This window comes from Sciurus carolinensis, chromosome 5 (genome assembly GCF_902686445.1).
Source record: "Sciurus carolinensis chromosome 5, mSciCar1.2, whole genome shotgun sequence".
Lineage (NCBI taxonomy): Eukaryota > Metazoa > Chordata > Mammalia > Rodentia > Sciuridae > Sciurus > Sciurus carolinensis.
This window is the reverse complement of record NC_062217.1, coordinates 86,779,992-86,804,266: the sequence shown is the minus strand read 5'-3', so window position 1 is coordinate 86,804,266 and position 24,275 is coordinate 86,779,992. Positions and strand designations below refer to the sequence as shown.

The 24,275-nt window shown below is 37.2% G+C and overlaps 1 protein-coding gene, 1 long non-coding RNA gene and 1 pseudogene across 2 annotated transcripts in view; 2 read left to right on the top strand and 1 right to left on the bottom strand.

Moving 5' to 3' along the window:
- Mphosph8 (M-phase phosphoprotein 8) overlaps positions 1 to 13,161 on the top strand; it is a 57,784-nt gene extending 44,623 nt beyond the window's left edge. Inside the window, 5 exon segments of the mRNA XM_047552425.1 lie at positions 96 to 250; positions 2,057 to 2,211; positions 3,785 to 3,912; positions 10,880 to 10,963; positions 11,359 to 13,161. Coding sequence (XP_047408381.1) covers positions 96 to 250; positions 2,057 to 2,211; positions 3,785 to 3,912; positions 10,880 to 10,963; positions 11,359 to 11,400 — 564 coding nt within the window. The 3' untranslated portion in view covers positions 11,401 to 13,161.
- A 1,922-nt stretch (positions 13,162 to 15,083) lies between these two features.
- LOC124984610 (ras-related C3 botulinum toxin substrate 1-like) lies at positions 15,084 to 18,325 on the top strand (annotated as a pseudogene).
- Positions 18,326 to 19,456: 1,131 nt separating this feature from the next.
- Positions 19,457 to 23,998, bottom strand: LOC124984612 (uncharacterized). Its single transcript, XR_007108715.1, has 3 exons — positions 23,562 to 23,998; positions 20,231 to 20,330; positions 19,457 to 19,980 (listed from the first exon to the last, which is right to left on the bottom strand). It is a non-coding gene; the product is annotated as an uncharacterized LOC124984612 (long non-coding RNA).
- Positions 23,999 to 24,275: the final 277 nt, after the last annotated feature.

Below are 24,275 nucleotides of genomic sequence, written 5' to 3'. Positions count from 1 at the left end.
TCCCAAAGAACTCCTAGGCATGTAGAAAAAGGGACTGACTCTAATTGGTAGTTACAATTTACAGTTGAGAAATTATCACTCTCTTCCTGACCTAGGCCTGTAAAAGAGGAAATTTGGACATTGTACGGCTCGTAATTGAATGTGGAGCTGACTGCAATATTTTGTCAAAGCACCAAAATAGTGCATTGCATTTTGCAAAGCAGTGTAACAACGTGCTTGTGTATGACTTGCTGAAGAGCCATTTAGAGACGTAAGTATGAAGTGACTCTACCATGGTTAAGTCACACAGTATAATGTATCTATTTATTTGGTCACATCATAATTGAAATGGCAGGCAATTGCTTAGAAAAAGGTGAAGTATGTGCCCTGATGAGTTTGTTGTCAGTAGATAATGAAGTAGCATATGAATTATGGAATTCTTAGAAAATTTTGAACATAACACTGGCATATCTTAAAGTTTTAATTACACTTTTAATCTGACATTTTCTCCAAACTATTTAAACTTTGTCTTTTAGAAATGGACTTTATTTTTTAGAGCAATTTTAAGCTTTTGGCCTTAAAATTATATGCTATATATTTGCTACCCTGAGACTCCCACAGCCTCCCACATTATCACCACCCCCAACAGTAGCACATTTGATAAAATCCATGTATCCACATCAGCACTTCATTATTTATCATCCAGAACCCAGAGTTTACATTAGGGTTCAGTTTTGGTATTATACATTCTGTGGGGTTTGGAGAGATGTATAATCTTATATATCTACTATTATAGTATGATACTGAGTAGTTTCACTGCCCTAAAATTCCTTTTTTCACCTTTTCATCTCTCTTCCCCAAACCTCTGCTAAGAACTGATTTCTAACTATTCCCTAGTTTGCTTATAGTATATGGAATCAAATATTACCTAGCCTTTAGACATGTAAGATTCCTTTCATGTCTTTTTGTGGCTTGATGGCTTATTTCAACTAATATTCTGTTGTCTTTGTGTGCCACAGTTAGATTCAGATTCATTCTTTCGCACGTGAATTCTATATTTTAATCAAAGTTCATACTTCATAATGCAATTTTCTTAAGAATTCTCTTGGTGGGTTGGGGGTATGTAGGAGGTTGTAGCTCCTGTCAAGCATGTGCAAGTCCCCTGGGTTCCATCCCCAGCACTGCAAAAACAACAAAAAACAAAAATTCTTTTGGTAAGCCTTGCCAGAAATGCTACAAATAGAGGCTAATAACTGCAGGAGATAAGGTGCTTATTCTCCATACAAGAAGTGTCTCAGGGTAGGCAGCCCCATTCTTCTCACTTCCTGCTCTCACTATATTAGGAAATCACTTGGTTCTTGGTCCCTGAAAGATGGCTGCTCTAATTCCAGGTATAGTGAAATATATTCAGACAAAAAAGCAAAGGCCACAACAGCCTGTGTTGGGCATCTCAGGGTGCCTTACATGGCTGCTGGGAATCCTAGGAGGTCAGCTTATCTCTTCTGTCCATATGGGATAGCTGCAGGGATCCAGCCACTGGGGTGGCCAATGTTCCTGTTTTCCAGGATTGAAGGACTCTCAATTCTCATTTTTTCATTTGTCATTAGATGAATATATATTAAGCACATTCACAGTCTTTGTACCAGGAATATAGAGGCAGCAGTAGCAAAATCGAATTCACCTCCTGGAACTTAAATTCCAGTGAGATGGATTCACAGTACATTATGTCAGTGCTAGAGGGAAAGAGCAGAGGAGCAGGATGAGAGCATGTTGGCTGTTCTTTTATAAAATGTTCAATCTGGGCAGGCACACTGATGTTTTCTAAATTATAAATTGTCTGGTTCTTTTCTACATTAATATATACTAAAATTTTAATTATACAAATTTGGGGATACCACTGTAATAATTTGATACCTATATACCATGTGTAATGATCAAATTAAAATAGCTAACATTCCACTACTTAAACATTTTTTAAAAGTTTATTAACATGTAATAATCATTTTTGTTTCTGTAGTACAGTGTAATATATAAACTCATCTACATTAACAATTCTAGTCCTGTTGTCTCTTACTAGGCTTTCAAGAGTGGCAGAAGAGACAATCAAGGATTACTTTAAAGCTCGCCTTGCTCTGCTGGAACCTGTTTTCCCAATAGCATGCCACAGACTCTGTGAGGGGCCAGATTTCTCAACAGATTTTAATTACAAACCCCCACAGAACATACCAGAAGGTAAACCTATGCTTATCCTCATACTTCTTTCAGTTTAAAGTATCACAACTATAAGCTGATTCTCAGAACCCTTTCTTTGAACAAAACCTTATGGAAGTACTATTATGTATAATAATTATGTAAAATTAAATTAACAGCAGAGCTCCTGTGGAAGATCCCACTGAATCAGAATCCCAGGCAATGTTGAAGGGTCCTTAGAATACTCTTGACCATGTTTAAAATGTATGGGAGTTGAGTCTTAATAATTACACCTGTTTTTAGAGTATTACTAAAAACAGTGTCCATATTCTAACCCTAGAATCGTTACTACTAATAATTTTTGCCCTTTTAAAAAGAAATTTAAAAAAAGTCTTTCCTCATAGTTAAGCTTAAGTAAATAGAAATAGAAACTACAGTCCTGCTTTCTAGCCACTGCTTAAAAGGTTCTATGGAAGACCATGATCCTTCTCTAGGACAAAGAGGCTGCATATATAAGGCACAGATAACACTGTCTCTGACTATACAGGGCTCTGACTTTTATTAAGTCTCCAACCCCTATTTTAAAAGTATGTATTCATTAATGAAAAATGTATTAAAGAAAATTAAGCCCTGTTATATCAATTAAAGATAGCCAGTTGTAATATTAGTGTTCAGCATTGAAAAATAACTTTATATGATTTATATATCTCATAGTTTTGACTATTCACCCAGACTGTATACATTATTGGGATGGGCTGTTTGGTGGACTTCACATTACCAGGTTTTTTTGTTTTCTTTTGTTCCTTAATTCCTGCAAGTGTACAATGTCTGTACCCCTTGCAATTCTTATTATTCATCTGAAATCCTACTAGACAGAGATGCCCTGTCATCCTTAAATTAATACCTTGATAGATTTTTCTGAACCTTGATCCTTGAGCTTGGTCTCAAGACAAGCAGTGGGCTCACAGCCCCAAGTCTGGTGATTTGTAAGCACATTAAAAGTTTTAGATACACCAACCATGGCCTGCCTCTTAAGGGATTCTTGACTCTTGAGGGAGCTGTTAAATTTCTTAAGAGCTACAGTTATGTGTATTAATCTATAGTTTGACTAAAACATTTTTATATTGAAACAACTCTTAGAAAACAAGTATCTGTCAGTAGAACTAATGAACACCTCTCTTAAGACGCTTATGAAGTCATTTTGTTTGGCAGAAATAGAAATCTGCCCTTAAAGCAAGACTTTTCTTCTGCCAGCAGTTCACTGTAGTCCACAAGTTCCCTGGTGCTCCCTGCCCCAAAGTAACAAAAACAACTTCACATCCTGTTTGCTACTTAAAAGTGGTGCTAAGAAAAAGAGACAAAATAAAGACTACCCCTACACGCCTTTCAGGCTTTTGAGCCTCAGTCTTTAGGCAGGGGGAAATTACATTATGAAGCTAGAGAACGAAATCTGTGACATATTTCCAGTAGCTTGAAAGGACAGGTGGAAGAGCCAAGGTCTTCCAGGAATGTTGAGTGGAATCTCCTAGAGACTGACTCCCATCATGTAGGGGTGCCTTGCCTTAGAGTCTGAAATTGGCCTGTGTAATAACTCCCTTATCCTTCCCTCCTTCAGGCTCTGGCATCCTCCTCTTTATTTTCCATGCAAACTTTTTGGGTAAAGAAGTTATTGCTCGGCTCTGTGGACCATGCAGTGTACAAGCCGTAGTTTTAAATGATAAATTTCAACTTCCTGTTTTTCTGGTAAGAATTTATTTAGTCCAGTATTGAAAATTCTTTTAAACAAAAGCCCATTTTACTTAATTTTAAATCTATATACCAGTTGATGGACATGAGGAAATTCACATAATCTTGAAGTAAATTTATCCTAAATTTTATCAGTAAGTCTTTGTTAATATTTCATTCATTTCTTTGCCTGTATTATCTAATAACCAACATTATTCTGAATATAAATTCTTAGGACATATACCGTAAGGTACCAATTTCAAATATCAGATCTCGTCCCATCATAATAATTTCAAACAACTGTTCACTTAAATAGAATTTAGGAAACTTTAAGGGCTGGGGAGACAGCTCAGTTGGTAAAGTGCTTGCCTTGCAAGCACAGGGCCCTGAGTTCGATCCCCAGCACCGCAAAAAAAATAAATAAATAAAATAAATAAATAGGAAACTTTAATGCTTCAAATCATTATATATCATTATATATCTGGTTATATTTATTCTCATTTTAGTCATAATCTTTCAGTGGCTATAAATTTTTGGACATAAATTTAAAAAAGCTCTTGAAGAATCTTTTGTTTTTATTTAAATTTTTATTTTTACAGTCTGCATTTTGATTCATTATACACAAATGGGGTACAACCTTTCATTTCTATTGTTGTACACAATGTAGATTCACACTATTCATGTAAACATTCTCCCACCCCCTCCTGCCCCATTTTCCTCTACACCATTCAAAGTTCCTTCATTCTTGTCTTCCCACCCTGCTGCCACCCACCCTCGTTATGTATCGTCATCCACTTATCAGAGAAAACATTCGGCCTTTGGTATTTTGGGCTTGGCCTGTTTCACTTAGCATGGTATTTCCAACTTCATCTAATTACCAGCAAATGGCATAATTGTACTCTTCTTTTATGGCTCAGTAATATTCCATTGTGTTATATACAGTTTCTTTATCCATTCATCAGTTGAAGGGCATCTCGTTTGTTTCCACAATCTAGCTATTGTGAATTGAGCAGCTATGAGCATTGATGTGGCTGCATCACTGTAGTATGCTGATTTTAAGTTCTTTGGGTATAAACTGAGGAGTGGGAAGCTGGGTCAAATGGTGGGTCCATTCCAAGATTTTTGAGGAATCGTACTACTTTCCAGAGTAGCTGCATTAGCTTGCAAATCTACCAGCAATGTATTGAGTGTGCTATTTTCCCCACATCCACGCCAACACTTATTATTGCTTGTGTTCTTGATAATAGCCATTCTAATTGGAGTGAGATGAAATCTTAGGGTGGTTTTAATTTGTATTTCTCTAATTACTAGAGATGATGAGCACTTTTTCATATATTTGTTGATCACCCATATATCTTCTTCTGTGATGTGCCCGCCCATTTCCTTATCCCATTTATGATTGGGTTCTTTGTATTTTTGGTGTAAAGTTTTTAAGTTCTTTATAAACTTTGGAGATGAGTGCTCTGTCTGAAGTGTGTGTGGAAAAGATTTTCTCCCACTCTATAGGCTCTCTTTTCACATTGTTGTTTCCTGTGCTGAGAAAAAACTTTTTAGTTTGAATCTATCCCTTTTATTGATTCTTGCTTTTATTTTTTGCACTATGGGGGTCTTGTTAAGGAAGTCTGGTCCTAAGCCAATGTGATAGAGATTCAGGCCTACTTTTTCTTCTATTTGGTGAAGGGTCTCAGGTCTAATTCCTAGATCCTTGAACCATTTTGAGTTGAGTGTTGTACAGGGCGAGAGATAGGGGTGTAGTTTCATTTTACTGCATATGGATTTCCAGTTTTCCTAGCACCATTTGTTGAAAAGGCTATCTTTTCTCCATTGTAATTTTCAGCACCTTTGTCTAGTATGTGGGTATGTCTCCATGTCTTCTATTCTGCACCATTGATCCACCTGTCTATCTTGGTGCCAGTACCAAGCCGTTTTTGTTATTGCCCTATAGTAGAGTTTAAGCTCTGGTATAGTGATACCTCCTACATCACTCTTCCTGCCTAGGATTGCTTTGGCTATTCTGGGTCTTTTGTTCTTCCAGATGAATTTCGTGATTGCCTTTTCTGTTTCTATGAGAAATGTCATAGGGATTTTAATTGGAATTGCATTAAATCTGTATAGCGCCTTTGGAAGTATGGCCATTTTGATAATATTAATTCTGCCTATCCAAGAACATGGGAGATCTTTCCATCTTCTAAGGTCTTCCTCAATTTCTTTCTTCAGTGTTTCGTAGTTTTCATTGTAGAGATCTTTCACCTCTTTGGTTAGATTGGTTCCCAAGTATTTTATTTTTTTTGAGGCTATTGCAAACAGAGTTGTTTTCCTCATTTCCCTTTCAAATGTTTCATCGCTTATGTATAAAAATGCCTTAGATTTATGCATGTTGATTTTATAGCCTGCTATTTTGCTGAATTCATTGATGAGGTCTAGAAGTTTTCTGGTGGAGTTTTTTGGCTTCTCTAAATATAGAATCATGTCATCAGCAAATAGTGACAGCTTGAGTTCTTTTTTTCCTATTCCTATCCCTTTAATTTCTTTGGTCTATCTAATTGCTCTGGCTAGTATTTCAAGGACTATGTTGAACAAAAGTGGTTAAAGAGGGCATCCCTGTCTTGTTCCAGTTTTTAAAAGGAATGCTTTCAGTTTTGTCCATTAAGAATGATGATGGTCGTGGGCTTAGCATAGATAGCCTTTACAGTGTCAGGGTATGCTCCTACTATCCCTATTTTTTCTAGTGTTTTGAGCATGAAGGGGTGTTGTGTTTTTGCATCTATATTCATCAGAGATATCAGTCTAAAGTTTTCTTTCCTTAATGTGTCTTTGTTTGGTTTTGGTATCAGAGTGACACTAGCTTCATAGAATGAATTTGGAAGGGAGGTTTGGAAGGGTTCCCTCCTTTTCTATATCATGAAATACTTTGAGGAGTATTGGTATAAGTTCTCTGAAGGTCTTGTAGAATGCGGCTGAGAATCATCTGGTCCTGGGCTTTTCTTGGTTGTTAGGCTTTTGATGGCTTCTTCTATTTCATTGCTTGAAATCTGTTTAAACTGTGTATGTCCTCCTGATTCAGTTTGGGAGGATCATATATCTTTAGAAACTTGTTGAAAATTTACACTCAAATATAATAGAAAATCTTGAAGACTTTGACAAGTTTCTAATTACCTTCTGTATTTCAGTAGTGTCCCATCATGGTATTTCCTTTTGTATCACAAATGAGAAATTTGAGTTTTCTTTCTCCTCTGTTAGTGTGGCTAAGGATTTGTCTATTTCGTTTACTTTTTCAAAGAACCAACTTTTTGTTTTGTCAGTTTTTTTGCATTGTTTCTTTTGTTTCAATTTCATTGATTCCAGCTCTGATTTTAATTATTTCCTGTCTTCTACTACTTTTGGTGTTGATATTCTTTTTGTAGGGCTTTGAACTGTAATGTTAGGTCATTTAGTTGTTAACTTTTCGTTCTTTTCTGGAATGTGCTCCATGCAATCAATTTTCCTCTTAGTACCGCTTTCATAGTGTCCCAGAGATTTTGATATGTTGTATCGTCATTCTCATTAACCTCTAAGAACTTTTTTTATCTCCTCCCTGATGTTTTTTGTTATCCATGTTTCATTCAGTAGCATATGTCTCCGGGTGTTGGAGTAGTTTCTGTTTTTTATTTTGTCATTGATTTCTAATTTTATTCCATTATGATCTGATAGAACACAAGGTAGTATCTCTATTTTTTTGCATTTCCTAAGGGCTGCTTTGTGGCATAACATATGGTCTTGTTTTCGAGAAGGATCCATGTGCTGCTGAGAAAGTGTATTCACTCATTGATGGACAGAATAGTCTATATATGTCTGTTAAGTCTATTATTGATTTCAGTGGTTTCTTTGTTTAGTTTATCTTGGAAGATCTATACAGTGGTGTTAAAGTCACCTAGAATTATTGTGTTGTGGTCTATTGATTCCTAGAATTGGAAAGGATATAGTTGAGGTACACGGATGCGCCATTGTCTTGGGCATAGTTAGGATTGTTATGTCTTCCTTATTTATGGTTCCCATAAGCAGTATGAAATGTTTCTTTATCCCTTCTAACTTTGGCTTAAAGTCCACTTTACCTGATAAACCCCTGCCTTTTTACTGAGTCTGTGTGTGTGGTAGGTTTTTTCCCATCCTTTCACCTTTAGTCTGTGGATGTCCTTTTCTATGAGATGAGTCTCTTGAAGGCAGCATATTGTTGGGTCTGTTTTTTTAATCCAATCTGCCAGTCTATATGTTTTAACTGGTGAATTTAGGCCATTAACATTCAGGGTTATTATGATTTGTATTCCCAGTCATTTGGGCTTATTTTTGGTTTTTAACTTGACTTGGTTTCTCCTTTGATTGATTTTTCCTTTAAGGTAGTTGCTGACCTATATTGTTGTTTTTCATTTCCTCCTCATGGAATATTTTGCTGAGAATGTTCTGTAGCATAGGCTTTCTATTTATAGATTCTTTTAAGTTTTATCATGGAAGTATTTTATTGCATCTTCAAATCTGAAGTTTAGTTTTGCACGGTATAGGATTCTTGGTTGGCAACCATGTTCTTTCAAAGTTTGAAATGTGTTCTTTCAGGCCATTTTAGCTTTTAGGATCTGGGCTGGGAAATCTGATATCTGTATTGGTTTCCCTCTATATGTATTCTGATGCTTTTTTCTCGCAGACTTCAAAATCTTCTTATTCACTATAATGTGCCTTGGTATGGATCTGTTGTGATTCTGTACATTTGGTGTTCTGTATTTGATTTTCCATTTCATTCTTGAGGCTTGGGAAATTTTCTGATATTATTTCATTGAATAGATTGTCCTTTGGTTTGTATCTCTGTGCCTTCCTCAATCTCGTTAATTCTTAAATTTGGTCTTTTCATGATGTACTATAGTTCTTGGAGGGTCCCTTCATGATTTCTTACCATCTTCTCTGTTTGTTTGATCAACTTTATTTTCAAGATTAAATATTTTGTGTTCGTTGTCTGAGGTTCTGTCTTCCAAGTGATGTAAGTCTGTTGGTGGTGCTTTCCATTGAGTTTTATTTGGTTTATTGTTTCCTTCATTTCGAGGATTTGTTCAGTTTTTTTTTTTTTTTTTAATCTCTATCTCTTTGTTAAAATGATCTTTTACTTCCTGTAGTTGCTCTTTCAACTGCTTATTGGAGTAATCATTCATTGCCTACATTTGCTCCCTTATCTCATCCTTTGCTTCAGGAATCATTTTAATTATGTATAATCTGAAGTCCTTTTCTTACATTTCTTCTACCACACTATCACTGGATTCTATTAATATAGAATCTAGGTGTGTTTGGAACATTTGCTTCCCTTGTTTTTTCATGTTGTTCACATATCTTCCCCTCTAGCAGTGCAGATCTGGGGTATTGCAATTTCCCCATACACACTTATAGTGACCCTGCAGGTTTCCAAATCCTCTTCTTTAAGGGGGAGATCCATAATTAACAGCACCCAGTACAGACAATATGCAGCCTTAAACCAAACAGCCCCTATGAAGATGTTAACAATATTGTCATAATAAACAGAGAGGATGAGTTCAATTATTATTTACATTATAACAAATAGATTTGCAATAAAGTCTGCAGTTTCTAATGGAGGACAAAGAGGATGGGGAGGGGTTTAGGATGTAACTGTTAATGGGATAAGAAGAGAATATATAGAAGTTCTAGATAATAGAAAGAGTGAGAGTGTATGGGATAAGAAGAGAATATATAGAAGTTCTAGATAATAGAAAGAGTGAGAGTGTAATCAAAATAAGTTGGTTGTTAGCATGAGAAAGGAGAAAAGAGACTCTGAGGAAACAGGTACACAGAAGGAAAATAGAGCAAGAAAAACAAATAAAAACTTTGAACGTTTTCAAAAAGGTTGGGGGGGGGCCATACTATGGCAGTCATATGGTATTCAAACCTCCCAGTCTTCAGTAGCCTGATGCATGAGAGATACCTGACAATGAGCTGCCAGTCTCCAGCAGGTGTCTTAGGATGGGATTTGCCCCACCTCAAGATAGGAGCTTCTGCTTCCAGGATAATCCAAGATGGCCACACTGGCTTCCAAACATGTTGGCAAATGGGGAGCTGCAGCTCGGGCGGTGGGTGTGGTTGGGCCGGGGGTCCTGGAGGCAGGGTGTGGTCGGTCTGTTCGAGGGGTCCAGGAGGTGGGGGCGCTGTCAGTCAGGCTGGGGATCCTGGAATTCCTGGCTGTTGTCTTATAGTAGCAGCAGCTACATGTAACCAAACCTGCGGGTACTGTGACGGTGGACTTCCAGGCAACAGCAGGCAGTTGTCAATCCACTGGCAGTCTATGGGTGGTCTGCAGGCTACCAGCGGACAATGGGCAGGTGGACCTTGGGTGGTGGGTGATGGGTAGGTGAAAGGCAGGTGAGGGGCAGGCAAGAGGCAGGCAAACGGCAGATGGTAGGCAGCAGTCTGCACTCAAAAAGTAGTTGATATGCTGGCAGATGCGGTTGATCAAGGTGGACAAATGGGGTAAACAGCAGGGGATCGATAAGCCGCAAAGACTGCCTCACAGAGAAACAAATTTCCTCTGCTTGAAACCCATGTTACGGAGTTACAAGGAACTCAGCCTCCCTCTAGTCTGCCATCTTGGATCTTCTCTTGAAGAATCTTCATATATTTTTTTGCCACTTCTAAAAGTGTTTCCATGGGCTGAATTACACATTTTTTTCTGGATATTTTTATGATTTGTGCCTTTTTAAATCAAGGAAAAAGCAAAGAAATTTGTGGGCGTGATTGTAAATCCTAGCTACTCCAAAGGCTGAGGCAGGAGGATTACAAGTTCAAGACGTAACGTCTGGGCAACTTAGTGAAACCCTGTCTCAAAATAAACACAAGTAAGGGTTGGGGACATAGCTTAGTGGTAAAGTGCTTATCTAACCATGCGCAAGGATCCTGAAGATGTTGACGTTTGTCTGGACAAATGCTAACTTTATTTTCCTGTCTCCTTCCACTCTAGGATAGTCATTTTGTTTACTCATTCAGCCCTGTTGCAGGCCCCAATAAGCTCTTTATAAGGTTGACAGAAGCACCCTCCGCCAAGGTGAGAGTCCTTGTTTTCATGTTTAGCATTACTACTCAAGTTGCTGTTCCGTATTACTTGGTAATCATTTAGAAAAAAATTCCCTTAGTTTCTGGAAATTTCAGTGAGCCTGTCATGGAGATAAGTGAGTCCTTATGGTTAAGGGGAGTGTATGCACTGGTGTTGTGACCCATTTTAGGCATTGGTACTGAACTGCCATTGTATCTAGGCTATCACCTCTCCATGTGAAAGGAAGCTGGACTAAAATAGATCTGATAATATATTTAATAAAGTAACAAAAATGATAAACACTTTGATATTTTAATAATTCCAAAACTTAAGTCTTGGCAATGTTCCTTCTTGGGCAAAAGGGAAATTGTAGTCCTGTACTAACACATCATTTTTCCTTTCCCTAGGTGAAACTGCTGATAGGTGCATACAGAGTACAGCTGCAGTGACCAAACAGAACTGGATGGAGTTACTTTCAGACCTATTCCTATGTACTTTTTTGGAGCAGTTTGGAATTCTGGCACCACTAAAATTTTCAAATGTAAAGTTTCATCTGTAAACTTTTTGCAGTTTAAGCTTGTCATCTGTTATAGTCTGTAAGATGGGGCGTGATGGCTCTAATACATGTAAAATACAGATTAAGTACTTGTGCCAGTGTTCTGAAATCTTAGCATTATATCCAGACTGCATATTTCTTTTTTCCACAATGTGGAAAGATACATGAGGGTTATTTAAGAAAATTAAAAAACAAAATACTTTTTTTGACTCAAAATTTTTCTACTATCCCTGGTGAATTTCTGTGTTAAGGAAAAAATTTAGATGCAAAGCATTTACTTACAGCAGAGGAGGCATGCTGTATTCAAATTATCCAAGCACTGAATAAAGGAAATTTTCTGGCCTTGAAAGATGACTGGTCTAATGTGGTGATGGGATAGTTAATATAGAGGTGCCCCACCCCCAGCAGAAAGGGCAGAGTTGGCAGTACCTTTGAAAAGGTGAAGTGCAAGAATCTAAATCAAGACATTGTGAGGCCTAAGAGTATAACATGTGAATTTCTACCAAGTTAATTTTGAAAAGCCATTTCCCTGTTTTGAACATGACTAGGAAGGCTGGCATTGGGTCCCAGCTGAGCCTTGTTATGCCACTACAGCATTGGATGCCACAGTGTCCCTTGCAGGAAGGCACTGCCACAGACCTCACAACCTCTTCAAGCAATTGCTGAATTCGTTATTTAAAGAAAGAATTTTAGAAAGTCGTGTAATGTTAGACCCACATAGGTACAGTGTGTAGACATTTCAGAAAATCGTGTATACAACCTAAATCATTTTTTCGAGTTTACATCCTATTTTTTTCTCAATAAAACATGATCTTGGTCTATTTACATCTTAAATCTCAGGACTGCAAAACAAGGTAGATAATATATATGATTTTCTAGCTAAATGATGGCTGGGGTTGAACTTTTTCACCTAAACATACTAGTACTGATTTCATAGCTTTCTGGGGGAAGATTAGGAGGTCTGCATTAGTAATGGTATAAGTCAGGAACAATAAGAAAAATATAAATCAGTGACATATACATATGTAAAAGAATCTTGAAGTAAAATTTGTTACCTCAAAATCTTTCCCAAGTTGAACAGCCTTACTGGAAAACATTACAAAGTGATCTGCTGCTTCATCAAGGAGGCAGGGCTATCCAAACTAAAAACCAAATAGGAAATCTGTATAGTTCCTTTAGTTTAGGATGATAAATGTTGAAGCTGTGGTAAGTTAGTAAGGATGAGATCTTTTAACAGGCAAAAATCAATGACTGGGAAAGTGGACAAGTTAATTTGAATGAAACATGAAACTGTGGGGTAATGTGCTAACAGGATTGTCTGTATGTCATCTTTTCCCAGATGTGACAATAAGTTGTGTATCTACTAGAAATAGAATGTGGAGCCACACAATTTAATGCATTTATTTTGCTGTAATCCATAGTTTCTCAATAGATGGACAAAAAGCCCATTTGTGTTTGTGGATAAGTAAAAATAATTAAATGCTGAAAATTCAGGATAATGAAGAAGACTTTAATCAACCAAAAACTCCCTGGAAAGCTACTTATTGCTCATAAGCAGGTTCTCTAGTGAGGTTTCCTTTGATGTAATGCTGCTACTTACACTTTTGTATCTGATTAAAAAAAAAAAAAAAAAGGAAAACAGTTAACAGCTTTATGGATATGCCAAAGCAATGTCCTTGATTACTTCAACTTTGTACCATACGTGGGCAGTCTGAAGACCAAATAGATAACCCAAACAAATGGGATGCATCACTTTTTGCTGCATTCACTAAAAAAAATCACCACAGATCTACTTTGGTATTACCCTAACTTCTCCCGTGACATTATTTTCCAGTATATATTGAGAGAAGGACAAAGGTGATTGGGTTACTTAAACAAATCTGGTTTACTCTGGTGGCTATAGTAGGAAGTACATCACACTTTTCTTGTCTCTGCAGTACCTAGTGTCCAAAAGTGACTTTATAAATGTTGAACAATAGTGACAGGGAGCTTTTTTTTAGTCTAGGAACAAAAATTATTTATCCACTTTCCCATTAATCCCATCTTGAGGGATTTTTTTGAGGTGGTAACAGGAATTGAACTCAGGGGCACTTAACCATTGAACCACATCCCCAGTCCTTTTTTATATTTTATTTAGAGTCTCACTGAGTTACTTAGGGCTTTGCTAAGTTGCTGAGGCTGGCTTTGAACTTGCAATCCTGCCTCAACCTCTGGAGCTGCTGGGATCTACAGGCATGCACCACTGCAACCAGTTCCATCTTGACTCTTAAATTAGTAGAATCTGATTTGGTACAATCAGGTTGCTTCAATTGGAAGTTCAGGTGCTACCTTTTGAGTTCTACTTTATATCTCCTTTATACAATGGGCTGTATGTACTTGGTTGTGAATGTTAACATGTCAGTGCTGGCAAGGTTTAGAATAGTCAAACTGTTAATCAAGCACTTAGAAAACTGCTGCTTGGCACATAAACCAGGAGTAGCAGAAAGGCTCAAGGGGAACAATTAGCAAAATACAGGGAAAGAGCAGGACAACAAAATCAAAAACCTAATTCATGAAATAACAGGATGAAACATTTTGAAATTTTTAATATTGCATGAAATTAACATGTTTAATGACATAATTGTGCATAAACTCCTAAAATTGTTAAACTTTTAGAAGTATAAAACTTCACTGGTGCCGAATCTTTACCAAGTAGAGTTAAACAAAGGCTCACTGATGAAATCTTTTTTTTTTTTTTTTTTTTTGGCTCCTGGGAATAACTCTGCCTCCAGAACCCTATGTAGAACTAAGAAAACCAAAGCACTGTGGAAGAACTAAAGAGCTACTTAGAGAACACCCTGTAACATGGGCCAGTCACCAGAAGGCCAAGCCAAGAACCAACTTCATTTTCCTATCCTCAAAAATGTCCATCAGCAGTCATTTCTTTCCTTAATAGACCCTGCTCCTCAAGTAGGCCAAACTCCATTCGTAGTCCATTCTGGAGTAACCAGGCATTCATTTGTGGGTGGGAATAGTGTAAAGGAATAAGATGGGAGATGGTGAGAAGGAAGCAGATGGGCCCAGGATGAAAGCCAAAACTGGGGAGAGAGAACTTTATGACAGGCTACAGATAAGAGGATGGGAACTGCTCTGTAGGTACTGGAGGAAGCCTCTGTGAAAATCAATATAAGAAGGAAAAAGGGAAAAAAATGTAGAGAGACCAGACTAAAATAACAACACAAACACAGGTGGGAAATAATATGGAAGTAATGGCAGAGAAAGGATGCAGAGGAGTAAGAGGATTGTGTCGAGACCGAAAAAGAAAAATGGTGTTGGGAAGAAAGAAGGGGACAGGGATAGAATGAAAAACGAAAAAGCAGAGAAGAAACTGAGAAGGTAGATGGCAGATGTTGGGTGAAAGCAGGGTTCCAGAGGGGAAGTGACTCAATGCAAAGGGGCCAACTAAGGGGGACCACAGATCAGATAATGGGAGGGGGAGGTCTCATAATACGGAAAAGAGACCCTCCAAGAGGAGTTTGTGGGGTGCAGCTCAACCCAGGGGAGCAGTGGTGGGGAGGGGGCCAACAGATGGGGGTGAGGAAGCAGAAGCAGCAGAGGGTAGAGTGTTTCGGTCCCAAGAGGGGTTGCTGTCTTGAGCCAGGGCACTGAGTGGGTAGGAGCAGGCTGCAATCCCTGACACAAGGGCTGGAGGTGGCAGTACTGGAGTAAAGGTACCAAAGGGGAAGGGCAGGCAGGCCTGGCAGCCAAAATCCACACATTCTGACTAGATTGTGCTCCTTCCGGAACAAAGCTGGGATTCCTAACCCTGACTTTTCCCTTGAGGTATGAAAGAACCTTACTAGTCAACTGGAATCTAAGCCTAATACTTGGCATCAATTCAATTTAGAAGAAAATAAGCATTACATAATCACTACATATATAGTTTCCACCCTTGCTCATACCCTCAGTATTTGCTTGCTCTGAGTTAAATCATCTGCTTCATTTTGGTGCAGATGATTGAACCTGGAACCTTACACATACCAGATAAGTGCTATCCTGTTGGGTTCACCTCCGCCCCAATGCAAAATTTCTTCAGTCCAAAATTTCAGGGTAGAGAGGATGATCACAGTCTTCCAGTGGTCCCAGTAAGGGAGTTGAAAAAATGAGGTTTATTTATAACTTTAGAATCTGTGGGCTGTACCATAATACTTCCAAAATTAGCTGGCAAGACTACAACCACATCAATACACAGATAACATCTAGATTTAATATACCAAAAAAAAAAAAAATCTGATTAGAAATGACAACTTAAGTTTATGTTCTAGATACCATTTTAACTGCAGAAAATGTTGCCCTGGGACATAGTGTTATGATTACTCATGCATCCATAAATTGTTCATATGGAACAAGCCATACTGTTTTCTGTTGTTTCTCTTGGGTCATTAAAAGCATTTTCCCCAGTGATCTAACCTGAAAAAGAAATTCTTGAGTAAGCAAGAATATCCATAGCATATTTTTCTTACAGAAGAGGAGGTTTCATTCAAATAAAAAATTTTAAACATTCTAAAAGAGAGGTTTCATTCCTCAAGGTTTTTTGTTCTTGGTACTGAAGACCTGACCCACTTTAAGCTCACTCAGCGCATGACCACTGAGACATTCTCAGCCTTTTTTTATTTTTTATTTTAAGACCATCTTGCTAAGTTGCTAAGGGCCTTACTTGGTTGCTGAGGCTGACCTCAAACTTGCAATCATACTGTCTCAGGTTACTGAGTCACTGGCACATGCCACCATACCTAGCTCTAATTTGCTGGACTGAGCAGCAAACATAAAAAAAAAAAAATTCAAGATCTGAATTAATGTATCTGACCTATAAAAATGGTTTTATTAATCCAGTGGCTTTAACCAGTGGTTTCACTGTAAGCTGATAGATTACCTCAATATCTAGCATTAAATATACTATAAAAGCAGTTGATTCTGAAAATGTCCCATTGCAAGGTTGCATCATTTGGGAGCTTGCAAATGTACATTCTCAAGTATATGTTCCAAAGAGCCCAGAAGCATGTTCTAACAAACACTCCAAGGGATTTTGTTATACAAAGTGAGAACTTACATTGAGTCACATGTCAACATCACCCTGCCTCACCCCACACCAGGGTGCTCAGGCAAAACCTAGATCCTTGCATATGCTGGTCAAGCACTATACCACAGTTAATATCTAGCCTTGGGTGGCTTCAAAAAGTCCCACAGAACCAAGAAGAAACTGCTTTGAGCACACAACGCTTGGGTTTGATCTGGGTAGAGGTGGGGGATGGAATGGATTTCTTAACTCCTTACAATAAAAGTAGTGTCTATAGCATTCATTAGAATTAAATGTATAAAGTTTTCCTCTGTTTTGGGTGGTGGCTGCTGCCGGGCGTTAGCTTCCAGTCCGCGGAGGGCCAAGCAGCATGGACAGTGACCCCAGTACACCCAGATGAGCAGACCAGATGCAGGCCATCAAGTGTGTGGTGGGAGATGGAGCTGTAGATAAAATATGCCTACTGATCAGTTATACAACCAATGCATTTCCTGGAGAATATATCCCCACTGTTGTTGACAACTATTCTGCCAATGGACAAGAAAATTATGACAGATGGTGCCCCCTCTCTTATCCACAAACAGTTGTTTTCTTAATTTGTTTTTCTGTTGTGAGTCCTGCATCATTTGAAAATGTCCATGCAAAGTGTCCCAATACTACTATCGCCCTAGTGGGAACGAAACTTGATTTTAAGAATGATAAAGACATGACTGAGAAACTGAAGAAGTTAACTCCCATCACCTATCCACAAGGGTTAGTCATGGCTAAGGAGATTGGTGCTGTAAAATGCTTGGAGTACTCAGCACTCACACAGCAAGGCCTCAAGACAGTGTCTGATGAAGCTATCCAAGCAGTCCTCTGCCCACCCCGCCAAGAAGAGGAAGAGAAAATGCCTACTGTTGTAAATGTCCAAGTCCCTCATTCTTAGTTCTGCCCCTTGGAACCTTTGTATGATTTGTTCAAAAACGGTGGAGACTTTGCACTCAATGCCAAGTTTTTGTTACAGATTAATTTTTCCATAAAACCATTTTGAACCAATCAGTAATTTTAAGGTTAAAGTGTATGAGTTCAAACTCACAATTCTATTAAAATTTAGCCGTAAAATGACAAGCCTTCTTAAAGCCTTATTTTTCAAAAGTCCCTATTCTTGCTCAGATTAAGAGCTGCCAAAATACCTTCTGAACTAAGCTGTGTTGTTATGCTGACAACACTGAGCACTAAACTGTTGGGAGACCTTTGACTAAGAAGGCTGGGCTTAAAGAAGTCAGGAGGTGCAGACACTTTCCAAGTAGTTTCAGATCATATGAAGCAGCACAGTCTCCTTAATGAAATGTTACCATTTAACGCATCAGTAACTTATCAGCCTGTTTTCACCAGTAACTATACTGTATGTCATAATGAAAAGAGTATAACTCAGCTCTTTGGATAAGTTTCTGATTTCATAGTGAGTTTTTTCTTTTTGAATCAGTTGATGAGCTTTTGCAGAGACTTTGAATGGCACTCTCATCACGTGTTTCTGCTAATGAAGAATCTGTTCCTAGTTGTGGGTATGCTGGATAGAATGTATGAGACATGATATGATCAAAGGATGAAGACAGTATTTTGACTAAATATGAAGGGGAGATTAATTTATACTACATTGTACATGAAATAATTCAACTGAATAAAAGTGTCGGGCTGGAGAGATAGCTCAGCTGGTAGAGTGCTTGCCTCACAAGCACAAGGCCCTGAGTTCGATCCCCAGTACCGCAAAAAAAAAAAAAAAAAAAAAAGTGTCAATTTAAAGGTTAATTTCTGTCAAATGCAGTAAAGAAAGGTCAGTATTAAGTGTCTTTTCTTAAGCTTTTCCATTTTCCTATACTTGTCATGCTTCCCAGAATTGAACATTTAATTCACCTTTGAACTGGCCATTCCCATAGTTGCTAACTTATTAAGTACTTTTCTTATACAACCCCTTTTTATTAAGAAATGAGCAATATGCCTCCTACTTATATTATAAATCTCTGATAATGCATTAGTTTTTTTTGTAGTTTAGTAAATGTGTATTCCTGTTTTCATGTTATTTATTCAAAGCTACTAAGTGCTTTCCTTAGTTTTCTAGTAACTAGGGTAAGAATCATGTGTGCAGCTTTACAGTTTTTAAAATATTTTAGATATTCTTCAACTATGAACCTTCTTAACATTACTGTCTTGCCTGATTACCAACACTGTCACATGACTAATACTGACCCTGTTTTACCTCACTCACACAGCCATACACCTCCTGTTGTGGTTTTGCCTAATGGTTCCTTTGGGTCTGTGAGGTTCTGTAAACTGTGCTAGTGCTAACAATGTTCCGTACAACTTAACTCACTGGCAGAACACAATGCTGGTCTTTTCAACCATTAGAACAAAATTTTAGTGCAGGCCATATAGCCCATCTCCTAGAGTGCCTGCCTCTCATGCTGGAGACGCGGGTTCGAGTCCCCAGCACTCTGGGATTGTGGAAATAGAACAAAATTTTTTAAATTGACAATTGCAGAGTTGTGGTGTGTTTTTACATTGAACTTTTGTGAATGCAAATAACTATGTTTTGTATGTATGACTTTAAAAATTCTTGAATCATAAAAAAAGAATTAAATGTATATTTGACATTTTGATTATTTAACTTTCTTATATTCCTTTTCACTGGCATTCTTAGAAAATAAAATCTTTAACAAATGGCAGTTATTTAACCAACCAATGACAAATCTATTTCATAAGCTTATAAAATTTCTTTTTCCCCACCTCTCTTTAAAGGTCACATAATGCCACAGCTTTAATGTGTGGCAAAGATACCTCTGTACATTAGATTTTTTCCTCATCCATATATTTTGAGATTGTTTCATATTTTATTTAAGGAAGGGTCTACATATACAGCCATTTGAAAATTTAATCTCAACAAAAGTCATAGAACATATCAAGTTCTTCTCTACAAACATTTGAAAAGGCAATTCTTTTAAATTAGTAATTCCCTTGATTGGTGGTTCTCTAGTAGAAAACCATCACCTAAAGGGCTTTAAACAAACAAACATCCTGAGTGTTCAACAGATTGGGGATGGAGCCTGAGAATGTGCATTCTCAACAAGTTTCTCAAGTGATGGTGCTAAAAACCACTTTTCTAAACCAAAACCCAAGATTAACTTTCCAGAGTTGGAATATAATAAGCAAAACAGCTGTCAATTTTGGGGTGCATGAGGTGGATGTTCAATACCTCAATGATGAAGTTTCTCAAAGGTATGGAACCCATCAGTGCTTCTCAAACAATGTGTTCACCAATCTTCTTGGATCTTGTTAAAATGGACATTCTGATTTAGGAGGTCTTTGTGTGTTCTGTGGCAGATCCCACATTTCTAGTAAGCTCTCAGGTAATGCCATTGCTTGTCTCTAGCAACACACCTGCAGCAGATAAAACAGGACAGAATGCTTGCCATCACCAGATAAAGTGGTTAGGAAAAAAATGTATTTAAAGTAATATTTGCTGGATGTATTAGGATAAATGCATCCTTTTGAATTTTATTATAAAGATTACATTAAGTGTTTATTAACATGTATCTATGTTTATTGTAGTCAAGAAAATTAGAATTAGGAAGAATGGGAAAATTGAGAATAAAAAAAACTTGGCATCAATATACAGATGCTGACTGACCTGAAAAAAAGTGACTGCAGCATTTTTGGTCTTTAAACTCTTCTGAATTATAACGGAAGCTGGAGTTTCAGAAGCTTCATCCATGTCTTCTTTTATTACCCTAGGAATACAAATTGGATTCAGCCTTTAAAAATTTGATTTCAGAAGTTTTAACTCATCTCTTAAAAGTTCTTAATAGTAACCAAGCTCTATTAAGATACCATTTGAGGTATAAAGTTTTCATTCTGAAAGGATTATTATTTTCATTAAATGAAGATTTGCCTTCAATTCAAAATATTCCTGATTTCCTCCCCAAGTATGCTAACTTAAAATTTAGATTAATTTTGTTTTGGCATAAAACACTATTAAATCCAAAATAGTAATAGTAATGGAGTGTCTTTTGCCAAGTCCCAATTTCCATAGACCCTCTTATAAAAGGATTATTGCTCTCTCAACACAACAAAGATTAAAACCTTTTAATACAAATCATACAAAGGATTTGATTCCTACTATATCTACAAAGTCTTATTCTATATGTGCCAAAAAGTACATACACGTTTATTGTGCTCCATCAGAAAAAGACTCTTCATACCCTAATAATACATTGGACCAATGTTCTCCAAAAAAGCATATGCCCGTAGTTTTTTTAATGGGAACAGGTTTATATTATCTCATCCTTATAAAATATGTGCTTCTATAAAATACATGAAATATTAATGCCACGGTACACAAATCTGTGTTTAATTTTTAAAAGTCTTATGTTAGGGGTACATGATCACAAAATATTTGAATTCTCTATATTAAATTAGAGGACTATTGTTTTCTAAATCCATTTAGGGCACAAAGTTACCTTAAGTATGAAACACTCCTACCCACCCCCAATTTATTCATGTAGAACATATGATACAAAGTTTTACATGTACTTTATAGGACATTAATGGATTTTCTAATATACCTAATAGAAGAACCATAGTCCTTGCCATAAAACCTGAAATATTTTTTGAGACAATCGGTCACAAATCAATTAAAAATTATGTTTTATAATCTCTACCACCAACGGGCATTCTATCTACTACACAAGGTATTTGTTGAAGATCTGCTTCTAAATTCATCTATATTCTTAAGTTGGTTTTATACACTTTTTAACTTCTTTCTAACTGTCTTTGGTAAAAACAAGGCTGACAAGAAAAATAAAATGGAACCATAAACCAAACTGAACAACATTATTTATTCTTAATGATAAAATGACAGTCTAATAAAAATGTTAATTAAGGGCTGGGGTCCTTGCTCAGTGGTAGAGCACTTGTTTGGCATGTTTGAGGCCCTGGGTTCGATCCTCAGCACTGCACGTAAATAAATAAAGATCCACTGACAAATAAAAAACATATATGTATTTTTAAATGTTAATTAAGGGCTGGGGGTTGTAGCTCAGTAGTAGAGTGCTTGCCTAGCATGTGTGAGGCACTGGGTTCAATTCTCTGCACCACACATAATAAAAATAAAGGTCCACTGACAACTAAAAACTTATTTAAAAAAAAATTAAGACTTTTCAACTTTTCAAAACAATCTGCAATTTATAAGGCAACAAATCTAATGGAACTTGGAAAGATAATCTTTAGAATTTACCAAGTTAGTTGTCAACATTTAGTCAAAGTGTGACTTAATACATATATTCACCCAGTAGTTCAGGAGTTGAAGCAGGAGGATCTCAAGTTCAAAGTCAACCTCAGCAAAAGCAAGGTGCTAAGCAACTCAGTGAAACCCTGTCTCTAAATAAAATACAAAATAGGACTGGGGCCTGGGGTTATAGCTCAATGGTAGAGCGCTTGCCTAGCCTGTGTGAGGCACTGAGTTTGTTTCTCAGCACCACATATAAATAAATGTCCATTGACAACTAAAACAATTTTTTGAAAAAATAGGGCTGAGGATGTGGTTAAGTGATCAACTGCCCCTGAGTTCAATCCCCAGGACTCCCCCCAAAAAACATATTCAATATTAAAAAATAAGCCACTAGGGAGTTGGGATCTGGCTCAGGGATAGAGCACTTGCCTAGCCTACACAAGGCCCCATGTTCAATCCCTAGTACCAAACCAAAAACAAGTCCTAGGGTGATGAGGTTTACAATATACTGCATTGTTTTTGTTTTCTTTTGGGGTATTGGGCTGAATCCAGAGACAAGGTGCCACTAAATTCCATCTCCAGCTCTTTTAATTTTTGCTTATTTGGGGACAGGGTCTCACTAAATTGCCCAGACTGGCCTCAAAAGTTATGATCCTACTGTTACAGCCTCCCAAGTCACTAGGATTATAGGCTGCACCACCTGTACAATGCACTGTAATCAAACCTGATAAAATTGCAGTGAGTTACTGTACATCTATTTAATGATAGCTGTAATTTGAAGGGTTGTTTTGTTTTTTAATGAGTCCAGGCTGGATTCAAGCGATCCTCCTGCCCAACTCTCTGGAGTGGCTGAAACTACACGTACATGCCAATACAGCCATTTAATTTTAAAATCTGTAAAATTCTGGAAAATTGATACACAAAGGCAGATGGACTTAGTATTTTCTGATCCTGAAAAACAGTTATCTCCAAAGTGACACTGCCAAATAAGGCCAGGAGTGGGGGGATGGCACACTCCTTAGCTGAAATCTTAAAACATTAATACATGTAATAAGACTACATGACACCACTTTGGAACAAAGTAGTTTGTCTTTTTTTTTTTTTTTGCGGTACTGGGGGTCGAACTCAGGGCCTTGTGCTTGTGAGGCAAGCACTCTACCAGCTGAGCTATCTCCCCAGCCCCAGTAGTTTGTCTTTAATTTAAGAATTAAAAAAAAATTCAGGCAATAAGAACTACGGACATGTTAATGTTTGACTTTCCCCTTTTATTCCAAACCATATGAATTGTTAAAAGTGGAAAAAAAAGGTTCCACTAACCAATACCCTAAGATTAAGTAGAGAAATTTTCATACGGTCAAAAATATAGTCGGCATCACATATGCTTTTATGAGTTAAGGAATAAAATATTTAAGAAGGTATATTTTAAAGAGAATAGCCAACTATGTAACAATACCCCTAACATTCTCCCAGGCTGAGTGAAAGGAGATACCTTTATAATCCCACTAAGTACATAAGCCTACTATTATGTGTGTATTACATACAATATATATTATTTAATATATATTGTTAAAATAAATTCTAAGGTAGACATGTATACAAAGTAGATAATATATAATTGAAATATAATTGAGCAGCCTGGAGGTTGAACTGCCCAAATTACAACACGTGTATTGTAAAAACTCAAGAAACCTCAGGAAACAGGATTTTATTAATGATGGTTATTGATGAATACCTTACTATAAAAATCATTCAAAAGGCAACCATTTCCTCTAAAGTAGATGCCTGTGGTTTCAAGTCATGAAGAATGGCATTTTCCATTAGCACACTCATTATTCATCAGGATTCCCTTCCAAGAAATGGACATTCTGAAATTTGTAGATTTGAGAGGTAGAGAGAAATTTTTCATACAGTCAAAAATTTGGTCAGCATCACATATGCTTTTATGAGTTAAGGAATAAAATATTTAAGAAGGTACATTTTAAAGAGAATAGCCAACTATGTAACAATACCCCTAACATTCTCCCAGGCTGAGTGAAAGGAGTTCACTCCTTTCATGTTACCAGGTTATCAAACATGTTATCAAACATGACATGTTCTCAACTGAGTGTGATCCTCTGCTTTCATGCCAAAGATACAAACTACAATACTTGATGCTAAAGCAATAAATTATAAAACTGCTACTTACAGGCAATTCAGAACAGTGAAAATATGTAAGTGGGCCAGGCATGGTAGCACACACATGTAATCCCATTTACTTGAGAGGCTTAGGCAAGATCACAACGTCAAGGCCAACATAAGCAATTTAGCAAGACCCTGCCTCAAAAAAAAAAAAAAAAAAAAAAAAAAAAAAAAAAAAGCTGGGGGATGTGGCTCAGTGGTATAGTGATCCTAGGTTAAATCCCCGCAAGTAAGTAAAAATAAGAAGGGTTGGGGGTGTATCTCAGCA